The following is a 15,750-nucleotide window of genomic DNA, read 5'->3' on the forward strand; positions in this document are numbered from 1 at the left end:
AGTAAATTAGAAAAGTTTTAAAATTCAACACTTATTGAAACTTTCTGCAATCGACTCCCTCTCTTTCATAATTTTGGAGAAAATGGATACCAAATTTTTGTCCTAATTTGTATCTAAACGGATAACCAATAATATTCACCAAAAATTGTCTACAATAGTTTACAACATTAATCTCTATAACGGTTTACAAGACGAGTCCTATACGGACCCAAGACCCAATTGATCTATGTTGCTTGATATCTCTTTTCGTTGGCGTGATCACAGAAAAATGGACGGCAGACGGGCGAACAGCTGGAAATGGTATACTCAGGTGAGTTTATGAACAGCTATACCAAAATAGTATTCGTGTCATCAATATTTCGAATTTGGGGTTTAAATTAGTATTCCTTGATATATATATTTCATATATACCTACAGGGTATAAAAAGTGGGGTAAAGTTTTTAATAAAAATTAAAGCATTCAAAAATACTCATGGCTAACAGAAATTTCTAACAGAAGCTTTAACGGTAAAAAAACTTTGGTTAATTACATTAAATAATAATAAATATTCAAATTGATTTTTAAAGAAGAGTCATCATTGAATTGTGGTTGTAATTATTTAACCAGTATCGATCTAAAAATAATATTTAACACCCAAAAGTGTCAATTGCTTGAAGCAATTTAATAGAAATATATATGATTGATATAATTGGAATCAGTTATGTCAATATTTGTTTTTAATTTTCTACATATTTCGTAAAGTATGATAGAAAATTTATTATAAATATCGCAGTTAGTTACCAAAACATTTTCTTACATCAAATCCAATAAATAAACAAAACATTCGTCTTACGGGAGCTACGAAATAAAAACGAATTTCACTACATCGTTAACATAAAACATAGCTTTACGTTATTTTCCTATATCTCTTTGAGTTGAAATATAGCTTTACGGGGTATCTGTTGGGAATTAATTACCCTCTTGTCAAAAATATGATCACTTTGGATATTTTTTCCTTTTAAATCTCCAAAATTGTACTTAGTCTTAACCATATAATTATTTTTTTTATTGATAAACATTCCTTCATCGTATACAGGTGTCTTTTTTAAGTTGACATATGTTTGAAACTCGATAAATAAATTTAATCGAAGAAAATGCTTCATACGAAAAATTTTAGTTTGAAAGGCACACATTTTATACCGGCCGGCATCGAATTCGATCTAAGATTTCAGGTTCAATTAAATTCTCACTCTGATTCATAACTGACAAACATTAGATGAACGCATTAAATTCTCTAGTGCCTAGATTTTGCAGAAACAATTATGCGAAATAACAATTTTGATATGAAAAACCAATTTGGGTAAAACTTTTCAGTCCTTTTTTGTCTAAACTGTGCGGTTTGCGGCAAAATATTTCGAACAAAAAGTATTACTGCGACTGTAGAAGCTTGTTCTCCTAGAGCAATGTTCTCCTAAGAAAAAGCATAACAGTTAGAGTGGTACAGACTTTTAAGGGGTACATTTTTGTATATTAGTAATTAATTTGCTGGTTTATTTAAAGTTTTTATACTCTGTATATCTTAATATATATATTTCTTGTGTGCGTGTGTATGTGACTGAACTCCTCCTAGACGGCTGGACCGATTTCGATGAAATTTTTTGTGTGAGTTCAAGGGGATTCGAGGATGGTTTAGATTTACAATTTGGTCCAGTACAACTGTTTTTGAGGGCTCCGTACCAAAAAAATGAAATTTCATTAAATGGTGGGAGCGCATATAAGTCATATCACATTATATTACAACTTACTATGTGTACTATGTATTTTTTATTGTCAATAGGCATTTATTAGAGCCATATGCGAGCGCAGCGAGCTCCACTGCCGAAGGCCAGGCCAAAGGTAGAAGCTCAGGCCGGTCCAATAAATGGGAGTTAAATTGGGGTTTAGCGGGATGAGTGTAGCAGACAGGCTAAACGTAGTATAGGTATTCATGAATTGGAGTTACGTTTTTACGGGACAACGTCCGTCGGGGCCGCTAGTATTAAATATATATCAAGAATAAACTAATTTTAGTTCCAAGTATGTAACGCTTAGAAACATTGATGTTACGAACAAAATTTTGGTATTGGCGTTCATAAAATCACCCAATTATTCCATTTCCGGAAGTCTGTCTTCCCGTATCTTAAAGAAAAAAATAGATATATCGATATATGAAGTGGCATTTCGGCTGGACACAGCCCTTGCAGTGTTTTTTAAGCATTTTTAAGAATTGAAAATTAACGAGTTTAGAAGTGCATCTTAAGACAATTTCTTTCTTTCTTGTAGACCCAAATTTAGGAATCAATTTTAGTTATTTTTTGTTGAAATAATTTTACACCGAAAATATAAACATATGCAGTGTATTGTAGGTCAACATAGATGAATGTGGGAAGGAGTATTATAAACTCGCTTCATGATGCCCGCAATCACATAAATTTTGTTCTGGGCGTCATGAAGCGAATTTATAATACTACCACATTCCTCTTCGTTGACCTTCAGTGCATAAGTTAAAAAAATTAATTGCAACAAATTAACTAAAATTGATAAACTTTGACTTTTAGTATTTTAAGTTATTTATTGATACTTTACTAAAAAGATAATTGATACACTTTGACTTTTTTAGAGATTTTGACGTGTTTAGAGATTTTTTTATATATTATTACTAGACCGGTCCCTAGCCCAAAAATCAGTGGAGACTCTGATCCTACCATCACTCCCACCAATCGCACGAATCTTGTTAAAACACAAATCTAACGTAGGTACTTTCATAATTCTGACTCGTCTTTACCTTGAAATATAACGATTTAATGACTGTGTTTTTTGATTCACAAATTAGATCTTTTGACAATCGTTTAAACTACTAATAAATAATACTCACTGATATTAAACAAAAATCGTTGTAGATACGATTTCCAACCGTTTTCGAAGTATGTTTCAACTACAATTGGTAAGACGACTAACCCATAAGGCATTATACCAAAAACTTTCAACTTTGTGTTTATAAACACCAGTCAGAATTACCGGAGTAGGCTAAATAAGTGATTTATAGAGAGCTTAGCGATTAATGTGAGTGGTGTCCGAATCGGAGTCCCGACCCATTTTTCAGACTAGCGACTGATCTAGGTACAGGGTGGACCATTTTAATATATTATGTCTAATATCTCGTTTTTAAATAAAGCAATCAAAAAATAACGTTAACAAAAGTTACAGAGTTTGATAGGGGTCATCATGTCCTGACATCAGATTGGACCTAGTTCTCCGGGATTGCTTTAATATTCAATTTAGATCTTAAAAGGTAAGAGATGGAATAACACTTTAAGTTAGGAAATTGATTGAACTTTTGGTGGAAATGTGATTTAAAAATATATCATTTTTGCATTTAATCGAAAGCGGTCACCCTCTATTGTCCTTAAGACAACTTTTAGCTAAATAATTTTTTATTTTGCTTGCGTGTTTTCGTTCGGTTAAACGCAATAATGACATGTTTTTAAGTCGCATTTCCTCCCAAAGTTTACGATTATCGAAAAAAAATTTTTAAATAAAATGTTAGCTTTTTATGAGCATCAACTTTCTAGTTTAAAGTGTTATTCTACTTACTTTATAAATTGTCTATTAAAGCAACTCGAAGAACTAGGTCCAATCTGATGTCAGAACATGATGTCCCCCATCAAACTCTGCAACTTTTTTTTAAGTTTTTTTTTGATTGGTTAACTACAAAACGAGCAATGAACCATAATTAATTAAAATGGTCCACCCTGTATAAGAATATGTTGATAATATTCTTCAGATAACCTCAGCTATATTTTAAGGACATCTGTACCAAGATTCTGCTTCTGTCATCAATATTTTTAAACGCTGCAATTAATTTAGACAAAAAAAATATACCTCTCATGTAATGCATACCCATGGATGCAACTTATAAGAACGTTGGGCACTTAAATATTAGGATATTTAAAGTACCTAGAAGAATTCGATTCATCATCAACAAAGGACATCTTCTGGTCTGTTAGCACGAGCATTAAGTTGCATGTTATAATATTATCGTTTAACTTAAAAATCACATAATTTGGAAATTAAATTTTTTTTTTAATCATTGAAAATTCATTATTTCACTAGAATTTGAAAACAATTTTAATAGAACAAATTGTGCCGCTTAGCAAAATTAAACAAAACGCATCTTGTTATGAAATATATAACAATGTTCAAATTCGTTCATTAACACCGCTCTTAATTAAAATGTCCCTTAAAAATTTTCGTTAAAATTAATTCGTTTCATATTTTCTAAAATAAAACATACATTCGACAACAAAGCATAGACATTTGTAAAAATTTTATAAAAATCTGTGTCATTGTTCTGCAATGCAGTTAAACACCAGATACAAATCTATTTATAGGTTCTGATAATAGCAAAAATAAAAAAGAAATCACAAAATTTAAAAACAATAATTTGTAAAACTTACCAGACACGAACAAAATCCAATTCATTTTGTTCAATAATCCAATTTGAAAACATTTAAAATATTGTTTGTTAGATAAATTTTAGCAAAAAATTAATTGATAAAAAATAACGTGTCTCATCCACATCATTATCCCCCAAAAAATTTGCACAACAATTTAAATAAAATATTTTTGTTTTAAATCAGCATCTTAATTGTTTTGAAATATTTCATGTCTCGTTACAATCAAAAAACTTGTAATTTTTTATTCTGGCTGTTGTGTGTTTTACTACTGAACATTCAAAAAGCTGAAATGATATGGAACCAGGAGCTGTACTGAATTGGTTTAAGCTTATGTTTATATTTCAAACATTTTCTCAGTGTAACATATTATATATTTGAAACGAAAAATAGAACGAGCCAAATATAATATAAATATAATACGTTAAAAAGAGATATTTATATAGAATAACGTTTATACTATCATAGTTTGAATGAGGTTGGAAAATATATATTGATTTCAAGCCAAACCCATGCGGAATGAAAATTATACGAATATAGAATTTTCTTAAATATACGATGTAACGTGTGTTTTATCTCAAAAATAATAATTTCTAAAAAAGAATGAATTCAGATTTCAGAAATTTCGAAATAAATTTGAAAAAGCATTCATTAAAAATAAAAAAATTCCGCCCAAAGTTATTCTCCGCGAAAACTTCGTTAAAGGCTGATTTGAACCTGATTAAAACGTTAACACCGCCATAAATTTTGCATATTTTAAAAAATACCGATAATATATTCAAATAAAAGTGGTTTTCGGATTTTTGAATCGAATTTTTTCGATTACCTAAACAATTTTCATTAAAATTGAAAACAAAATATTTTTCCAAAATTCTTCTATTTTTTTGAGCCCTTTATTAATATCATAAAAACGTTACAAACATTTGCAATACATTTTTTTAAAAATTTTATTAAAATTGAAAAGAAAAATTGAGGTAGATTTCTTACACGTCAAGAAAGGCGTAAAAAGTCGTGAAAAATTTTCAATTATTCACAAAAACTTTGATTTAAGATCACTTTGTACGCAGCAAAAATAATACTACTGGCAAAAATTCGTTCCAAAATATGGTTTTCGACATATCAGCTACACAGAGCTTAAATTTGAAAATCAATGGCAACGTCATATTTTGAAACAGGCAAATCTTTTTTTTCTTTCAAAATTAAATTTTAGTTCGAATACTGTGATATGCATCAAATAATCATTTCTTGACAAATAAATATGATAAATTCCTTAATATGAAAAATTCCCCTACCTCTGGCTGTTTAACAAGAACAACCGAGTTTGGTTGTCCACAAGAACAACCGAGTTTAACCGAGTAGTAACTCTAATCTGGTCATTGATTTCAGAAATATTTATACCATAACGCAATTGTATAGTTGAATGTTCGACGGGTTTCATGTGATAAACAAAAATTTTCATGCAATGCGCAAAACTACCGCGAAAAATTATAAAAATCTATGTTAAATAAATTTTTTATTTTAAACTTAATTTTAATCAAAAAATATATTTATTAAAATCAATTAATACCTCTAATCAATCTAATAATAAAAAAATATTGTTAAACAATTAAAAACGTATATTTGAAATGGCGCCAAATTGTCTATTACAACAATGTTAATTAGCTTCAAGCATTGATCACACGGTGGCAGCACATTATTATTAACCATGCGAGTAGCAGAGAAACGTCAAATAAATAAAACAGATTGCATTAAAAAAACAGTCGTGTAGCAACTGTGGTAATGGAAAGTGTGTATTTGTTTTATGAAAAATAGATAATATTATAAAATATTTTTGATTTTCAATTAAAAAAAGATTTGTATTAATTTAAAAATGTTGTGTTGTTGTTATATAATTAATACAATTGTTTATTAAAAAGTTATTTATTTTTTATAAATCTAATTTTGGTGTTTTATGTGATAATTTTTTGTTATAATAATTTTTGTAAATATGAAACGTCTAACAGAAGAAATGGTTATTGCTCGAACAAAAATATCTGATTTGTCTGCAATCAAAAGATTAAATTGTTGGTAAGTGAATAAAAATTCAATTTGCTTTATTTTGTTTATATTGATTTTGGTTTAATGACATAAGTCTTATCTGGCTAAAAAAGATAAAAATCCATTTCCAATTTCCTGTATTTTTCAATGTAAACTGATTTTTAAATTACATTTACAATAATTTATTGTTAAACGCATTTTGTTGCCACAAAAATCTATTACCAATTCTTCTGTTGCAAATACCGGTTCTTATTTTTAATTACAATTGCATTTCGATGTTGTTCTTGCCTTTGATTTCTAGTATTTTTATTGTAATTTTTTTATTGTTTATAAATAAATAACGGTTTATAAATAATATAAATGATAATGCAGACGTTAACAAAGTCTGCGTTGCAGTCATTATTGAGAATAACGCATCTTCCATCATCTGTTTATAACAGATGGGGTTCGACTTAACTGCATTAATTATTTTAAAGGGTACTTTTTTTCTAAAATCTGTAAAACTGTTTTAAGAGTGATGTAATAGTTACTAAATTAGAAAATAGACAATAACCGGAACAGAGTTAATTTTGAAGTTTTTTTTAACAATAGAGTTGTTTTACCATTGTATGAAATTGGCCTTCAAGTAATTAATGCCCCGTTTACACTACGAATTTGATAAGTTTGGTGACAAATAGAACCAGCCGTGATTTGGAGACGGACAAATTCGTGATACCAGAAAGCCGACTCTCTGTTGTTGGTGGAGTTTAGCGAGTGTTTGAAAAGTATTTTAGTATAAAAATTTGTTTGAATTCGAAAAAAGTGGAAGTTTAAAATGTCTACAATACAAAAAACAGACTAAAGTGAAGCGGCTGAACCCAGGGAGCATAAGACTTTTAAGACTTATCGTGAAGGGCAGAAGTAACTGTCACCAGTTTCAATTTCGACCAGCAAACATAAATATCGGCTGGATATTACATGTAGTTGGCATGTGAGGCGTCGTGGCGGCTACTCACCGATTGTATTTGCTATATTTGAGACGAAAAGAATAAATTCACTACAAACGGTTCAGGTACATACATGCACCAAGTAAAAATTTTAGAACGGCCATCAGAGATGATGCCGACTATCAACTGATATCATACAGAGGGATGGAATGATAACGCTAGCCTGACATCATTTTATGCCATGTTTTCCAATCTTGGTTGAATGTCATTGCCGGACAACGGATCAATACGGATTTATGCTGCCTTTCTAGCATCATTCAGGCAGTTTGCTGATGGCAAATTATTGCTTTGTCCTTTTCAGGTATCCTTATTTGAGTGTTTCGTCTCCTTTGAAATATATAGTATAAGGCGAAATAATTGTTCGCTTAAAACGGAAATCAGAACAAATAATGAACAAATTCAAGAATAATATAAGACATCAACATTCTTTTAGTGAAATAAACACAGAGTATTTTATTTTATCCAAATCCAACCCAGGCTAGGTTGGTAAACTCTTTTGATAACAATCCAATACTCTTTCAATCCGGTACTCTTCAAATACCGGAATCGGCTGTTAGATCATTTTTATAATAATCTAGTACTAGCACCAACGGCTGTTTGATTGATAATCCGTTCAACTGGCGGGTCTCATATGCAATACCCCTCTATTACCAAATTGATGTTAGTGTGTAAACCACAGTTTGATTAAAAATTTGTCTACATGGCGAGCAAGGTTGGTAGACCATTCTGATAACAATCTGATACTGGTGCCAATCTCCGTTTGATTCAAAATCTGTTTAACTGGTGTGTATCGCCTGAAAGATACCAAAATACCAATCAACCAGATACTAGTACCTACCTCCGTTTGATAGAAAATCCGTTCAAATTCCAATACTCTCCTGGCACATCGTTCTAATATCCAACAGGTGACAAGGCCCAGCTTATCAGACTTATTGAAATTGCGTTAAAATACCGAAACTCGACTGCCTTATCTGTTTGATATCAATCCGATTTATAAGTCACCCAACGATTGCCAATTGTTCAAATACTGAGACTAGGTTAGTGGATAACACTGATACAATTCCAATATTAATAACAGTCTCTGCCTGATACAGCTGACGAAATGGCTCGTAAACATACATTTAGATATAATTCCAGTAGGTACAGAAACATTCAATGTTGCTCATTTTTGCAATAGCAATTGTAAAAATGTGAAAGCGCCCATAGTACTATCCCCTATCGGAATTAGGTGACTTATTAAGGTTCTACCAAATTGTTCCGAACGTAGAACTTAGATTTTAATTTTACAAAAAATATCAGAGATACTTATTTTTCTGTATAAAATGTACTGTTTTTGTAAAAAATACAGACAGGTTATTCGATTAGAATTGAAAGGGCAATATAAGAACGTAAAAATCATAAGGATGAATATAAAATAATAATCTAACTTCACAGACATATAAATTTAAAAAAATTTGAATTGTAAATTTTTAATGTTAAGGTTATTTTATTATGTAGTAAGAACCAATTTTCTTCGGAAATATGATTTGTCGATTATACAATAATTTTCCAGGTCAATGCCAAAATTTTATTACCAATCGAAATAAATACATGAATTGAGTAATATATTATCTATTTTTATATATTTTATGTAATAGCGGAAATAGTCAAGTTCTTCATTCAACGTTATAAACTAACTAAGTATCTCCCGAATGAATGTCTGTTTACATAGTTCAAGCTTCCATTGCAGTAACAAATACATCATAAAACACCTAAAAATAAACTAGTTAAACCGATAGTAAACAAAATATATTACTTATGATAAAGTAAGCCTACTACACGGTAAGAAAAGCATGGCGCTTACCACAACGCTGGTATAGGGTAAAGGGACAGACAATATAGTATCTATATAAGCATTAGTAATATTACAGAATTGAATAGGGCTACCCACTCCTCGGTGATGTGGGCATCGCCATTCAGTATGAGTCTGACGCCCATACAGCCCCTATGGCAGGCATGGGCGAGTTATTTTAAGTCGAAGTCACCATTGTTATAACTTTATTGTGTGTCTCTTTATCCAAGTCCGCATTGCTCATAGAGGAAGTGAGACGTGCATACGACTCTTCTACCTATCTCAGTTTCTCTAATAGTAATGAAATAGCTAGAAAAAAAATGTTGCCTCTCAGTCTTACTCGTATTTTAGGTTGTCACTGGTTAGGCTGTGATTGTCTTACTCGTATTTTAAGTAAGAAGTCTGAGGGACTTCTGTAAGTCCCATTTGCCTATGCCATTGTTTGGCATTGCTATGGCATTGAATCGTCCGCCATAATGTTACTACAGTAGAATCTCGATAAGTTAAACCTCGGTAACATAAAAACCTTAGTTACTTCAAAAAATACTACGTTCCCTTCCCATCAGAGCCCAAAACCTCTATAGCTTAAAATACGCAACCTCTATAACTTAAATAAATAATTTCTGTTAGGCCCTCAGTAACTAAAAGAAATGTTTCCACAACCTCTATAACATAAAATTGTGTGAATGAGTCATTTTGAAAGAGTGTCAAAACAAATGGTTTCGATATTTATTGCTTGCTTTATTGCTTATATCATTTATAGAGCAGTGTAGCAACATAGAAGATAATGTATTCTCCTCTCTATTTGTCATTGAAAATCAAATCGATTTAGAAACAGTGAATTTTTTAAAACAAAAGAAAATCACAGATTTTTATAAGTAGACTAAACCTTTAGTTGTTGTTTTATTTTTATGTAATGTAAGTAATGTGAATAAATATGATTACATATGTATTTAATTTTCAGTATTTTATTGAACCCATCCTTCTGATGCATTCAATAACATAGACCCTTGATAACTAAAAACCTCTATAACTTAAAATATTTTTTGTTTCCCTTGGACTTTAACTTATCGAGATTCTACTGTATTACCTCAACACAGTACGCAGTAAGTCGTCCACACCGATGTAGTATGGCGTTTACACCAATAACGACATGAACGGATATATTTGGTGTTTTTCCAGAATTTTAAAAAAGCGGCAAAATTGAGTAATGACTGTATACAGACAGTGTGAAAAAGATTATCTGGTTTTCAAGAAATTGATCTGCCTCAGAAAAAGTTACCTTTATAAGTCTAGCTCAAAATTTAAATAGAAGAACAAAATGCATATATTTCAAAATTCACCTCGCTTTCGTCCAGTCGATTCATAAGGAAAGATGTTTTGACGTTCTTCGTATGGCAAAAATCTAAATTAAAAACATCCGGGCTCTCTGAAAGGAGAACGCGTCGCTTATCAGTTGGTAAGCTAAGATTAACTTAGCCACTTATGCTTTTCTAAAAAGGCAGTATATGTGGCCAATTGAGAACGTATAGTCGTCAGGTTGAAACTTTTCAAAAGTGTGCTAGGGTATTGTGTATATTAATATATCGATTGGAATCTGAAAACTGAACCATTTTTAACCTATTTGTAGGTAGATACTTTAACGTATTTGCTACTGATATAGGAGCTGTGACTATTTGTATGTGAAGTAAATATAGGTGGTATGTACACCGGAATCACATAAAACCGGTAATAACATTGCTGCTAAAATTACTTCTGAAAGTTGTAAAATAACATATCACAAAATATTAGATATATCAAGATATTTATATCATGTTATTATGTAATTAATTACATTAAATATTTTGATTATAGTTTAATGATATTGTCAATAATTTGTTTATAAACAAATAACTCAATATTTTGCGTTATTTAGGGGTCATTTTGACCGGATAGATAGACGTCCGGATATTACGGATAAAATTATTATTTATATAGTGAAGTATTTACTATATAATATAGCAATTAATGCCTTCCCGACTCCTCCATCATACAAATTTCTATTTTGTATAATATTTTCGAATTGCGTAATATCAGATCAATGGTTCATTTCGCTTCCAGTTTATTTTTGGAAAATATTTGTCTGATAATGAATCAGATTTTCTTTACCTTTCGGTTCTAATTACTCCAAAAATTATACCACAAAAATTTATGGATTTTTGCAATATCTTAAACCGATTAATTCACAAAAAATTGAGTTCAAATTTGACTGATGTATGCTTTCCGAGAATATAAAAAATGATAATTTAGAGGTTGATCAATGGAAAAATGTTGAAAAAACAATAAATTGAAAGTTGTCAACTTGTTGCTTGGTGTAAATTCATTTTCTAGTTATAAATCGGAATCTTTTGAGAGAAAAAAGTATTTGCTTTTCAATAGAATTTATCTGAACTTTCAACTTTGAATCAATCCATTTTATGAAATACAGTGAAAACTGTTAAAGAACACATGAGATTGGCAAAATGAGGCTAAGATGGTTTTTTGATTTGTGTGAAGGTCCGTAAACCGTTCAGCTTTATACAAAAATCTTTTCAGTAGCACCAAAAGTACACGCGGTTTCATTTCATGTGTTTGAAATTTTTCATATTTAGTCCATAACCATCATTTTTCATATCAGAAAAGCTTATATCTAAAATTTTGTTTCTGTGTACTCTTATGGCTAAACTAGATAGAGCATGCCTTACGCATAACGGCATAACACGGCAGAAGTATTAATAGAGCGTAAAATGAAGACAGTGTCCCTTTTCTAACTCCTGTCGTAGGGCTGAATAAAGAAGCGGACTTAGATTTTTTTTCGCCTCCTACGCTACGATTGACACTTAATTCAAGAATGTTTGAGAACAAACTATATCTATGATTGATAAGTGAAAAGTTGACAATCGTTTGGATTTGTTTTATAAACGGTTCTTACTGTAAATCTATTAAATAAATTTTCTTGGCAATAAATAATTTATAAGACACATAGTACAAGTATTTTTTTTTTTTTTGTAATAATAAAAAATAAATAACATTTCCTATAAGATATTTGAAATGTTTTTATCCTTATAAGGGAATACAATGCTGTTCTAGACATTTTAATTAATACTTTCCTATTAACTGTCAAGGATTTAGGTGTTAACCTGTCAGTATGATTTTTATTTTTAATATTTTTCAAATATGTCTATTATACTTTTTCATCTTAACTTCTAGGTCATTCGGTCTTGATGGATTATCGAATATGTTTTTAACCTTAGGTAGTAAATTTCGGCAGAAAAAAAGTTAACTCTTCTTTTTATTTATTTTAGTCAATATACGTAGATTATTTGTCAAGTGCTTGTCCGTATACGACAATTGTTTTTTTTTTTTTTTGGAATTCAGTTACGAAATGGAGCATTTTTTCTTGTAGGAGTCAATGTGGAGCATTTTCTCTTGTAGGACATGTAAAGATATGACGGAGCGGTCATTTTCGAGAAATAGAGTAAGGTAGAAATAAAAATAGTAAAAATTGAGAAAAATTTCTGCCCTTCACACCAAATAAGCTCCCTAATGATCGCACAAACGTTACATACTACTGGCAGACATTGCGCCCCACTTCACCCTCCTCCCAAATGCCCGAAAAAGGGTAATATGAATTGATTGATGTTAGTCGGGAAAAGAAGGGGGATGTCTGCTAATATTACGTTATATTTGCGGGGTGGTTAGGGAACTTATTTGGCTAGGAGCGCAAACTTTTTTCGATTTCACTTATTTTCTTCCTCTTGTTCCATCTACATCCACTCAGGAGCTAACTAACCGCACAAAAGAAAGTTAGGATTCATGGTTCTTTATACGTGCCATATCTTGAACATTACAGAAAATCGCAAATTCGAAAATTAGGATTTCTTTAAAGGGTAACAATAAAGAAGGTCCATTTAAAATTTCAATATTGACACTTACCACGGCAAAAATGAAGAAATAATTTAAGAAATTACCATAATTGATAATTGAACCGTGCTATTTTTTTCGATTTTGATAATAATAAAAAAATCATAAAATGCAGAGAATAGGAAACAGTATCAGTAGCATTCGACCGGGCATACTAGAAGATAAAAGAGTAATGGTATTAAACACAGGATATTCTGTTTAGTCTAATGAGTAATAAGTTTCATCTCTTTTCTGATAGGTATTGATTGTAAACAATAGTGGCTTTGATTTTATTAATCAAGTTGGATGTATATGTATACATACACTCAATGTCACAAAAAATGCTCGTTTTAAAACATTCTAAGTGTTACTATTATAACATAACATATGATGAGTACGCTTAGAATGTTTTAACTGTGGCACTTTTTTTGACAGTGAGTATACATTGGTTAAATATAAACCGAGATATAATTAAAATTAAAATAAACATCTGATGTTTAATAGTATACCTATATAAATAAAATTATATTTTTTATTGCAATAGATAGTTCTTTTTTTCATTCAGGTTATTCAACCATGGCATATGCAACTTTAGCGCACGTGTCCGAGATTTAAATAACTAATTGCTACGACACGATATTTGGATAAACATTTTCATCTCTTCTCTTAAATCTTCTTTGTAAACTCATGTTCATTATTTAATCCGTTGAAAAAAACTAATTTTCGCCAAGAAATACACAAATTTCATTTTTTATCTTATGTCAAATTTCGAAAAAAACGCCGAAACGAATAATTTATTTGTTATACTATTTTTGTACAACTCGAAATGTGTTTTCCGGTGCATTGAAACTTCAGTCAAGGTTAAAACTTTTCGCCAAAGTTTTTCTATAAGCTGATGTCACATTTTTGCCTGCATGGCCAATTTCGCTTACTTGATGGTTTTAGTTTTTTTATTATCAAATCAAGAAGATGTTTTGTATTTTCCTGAAACACTGGAATTGTAAAAATAAAAAATATATTAAGACAATTACGCATCTTAGCTTCATTGCCACACCTCTCCTGACGTAGCCCAGCGAGGCGTTTGAACTAATCCTCTCCTCCTCTTGGCCGAGCCACGTGATTAGATGTGGGATATGGATGCTTCCTTATCCCCACATCTTATATATTGTAATAACCTATGCATATTGTTTGTGTATTAACCGAATAACCTTAACATTAAAAATATAAACTATAAAAAAGTATGTTAAACGTAAACAAAAAGTATGATGAGAACTAACAAACAGCAGAAGAGAATGGTTTGTTGTTCTTTGACTAATTTACTTGACCTATGTTCATTCATTATTTAAATCATAAGAGTTATCTGCTATCATCTTTGGTGTTTCATAAAAAGTGATTTTTAATGATTTCAAACTGAATATATGAAGATTTAAGTTATATAAACCAATCGCGACACGAGGGAATTTTTTATGGGAGGAAGTATGAACTTTTGGGCATTTTTTAAGTAATTAATTACTTCATTTTGTGAATCAAGTTTCAAGATATCGACTGAAAATGTTTCAGGATGTCATCCTTGCAAACGATTTTAGTCGAAATATCAGAAAGTACTCCTTCAATCATCAAAAAAACCCGATTTTTGTATTATCTGGGTCAAACTAACTCTCGAAAGTGATATTTATTCAAATCGGATGCAAATAAAGTTTTCTGATTGATTTTTTTTTGAGACAATCACAATAAATTTTTTTTCGGAATTTGATGAAAATTGATATGTAGAGTACTTATGACCCAAAAATACAAAATTCAAGTTTATGTTAGAAATTTTATGAGTACTTCTTGAAATATCGTCTAAAATCCTGTACGTGGCACCCATATTTCGTCATCAAATTAGATGCCCGCGTTTTTGACAGTTTAAAAAAGGTTTAAAATTTAATTTAAGTTTTTGGACAGAAAGCGTGTGTATTTTTCCGAAATAAATTTTTTTTGGCTTTTTATTAGCAAAATCAACATTTTGAATTACTTTTTCAAAAATAGTGGAATACCCTATTGCTTTACTGAATTACAGTATCATTCTTTTCTGATCACTTTGTACTTAAATTTATTTATGTTTATATTTTTTAGTAAGTGTTGTCTTGTCTGTAATGCTGCTGCTGGTTAATTTTCTCATTAGTTTCATGATGTTTTTGTATCCTACTTAATCATTCATATTACTAATTACTAATTTGATTTAAATTGAATACAAAGATCACGTGTGAAATTGATATTTTTTAATTCAAATTTCGGAACTAATATTTTTAAGTGAATAAAATTATTTATTGAATTTCATTCTTCGACCTTAGTATTCTTTTTTGCTGATTAAAGTAGTGAGACCTTAAAAAATTGAGTTTTTAACCCTCAAACCAAAAAATGGGGTGTTATACGCTATGTGTGTGTGTGTCTGTATGTCTGCCTGTGGCACCGTAGTGCCTCAACGGATGAACCGATTTTGATGTGGGTTCGTTGGAAACT

At 30.5% G+C, this 15,750-nt stretch overlaps 2 protein-coding genes across 7 annotated transcripts in view; one reads left to right on the plus strand and one right to left on the minus strand.

Moving 5' to 3' along the window:
• Positions 1-4,603, minus strand: part of LOC123300338 (protein quiver) — a 59,585-nt gene extending 54,982 nt beyond the window's left edge. For 2 of the 3 annotated variants that reach the window (XM_044882898.1, XM_044882900.1), the window contains exon 1: positions 4,477-4,603. In XM_044882898.1, coding sequence (XP_044738833.1) covers positions 4,477-4,501 — 25 coding nt within the window. In that variant the 5' untranslated portion in view covers positions 4,502-4,603. The remainder of the gene's footprint in view (positions 1-4,476) is intronic. The other variant, XM_044882899.1, reaches the window with a different exon arrangement.
• Positions 4,604-6,425: 1,822 nt separating this feature from the next.
• Positions 6,426-15,750, plus strand: part of LOC123299780 (cilia- and flagella-associated protein 410) — a 73,277-nt gene continuing 63,952 nt past the window's right edge. For all 4 annotated transcript variants that reach the window (XM_044882125.1, XM_044882128.1, XM_044882126.1 and 1 more), the window contains exon 1: positions 6,426-6,540. In XM_044882125.1, the coding sequence (XP_044738060.1) occupies positions 6,461-6,540 (80 nt within the window). In that variant the 5' untranslated portion in view covers positions 6,426-6,460. The remainder of the gene's footprint in view (positions 6,541-15,750) is intronic.

This window comes from Chrysoperla carnea, chromosome 5, assembly GCF_905475395.1.
Source record: "Chrysoperla carnea chromosome 5, inChrCarn1.1, whole genome shotgun sequence".
NCBI classification, from domain to species: domain Eukaryota; kingdom Metazoa; phylum Arthropoda; class Insecta; order Neuroptera; family Chrysopidae; genus Chrysoperla; species Chrysoperla carnea.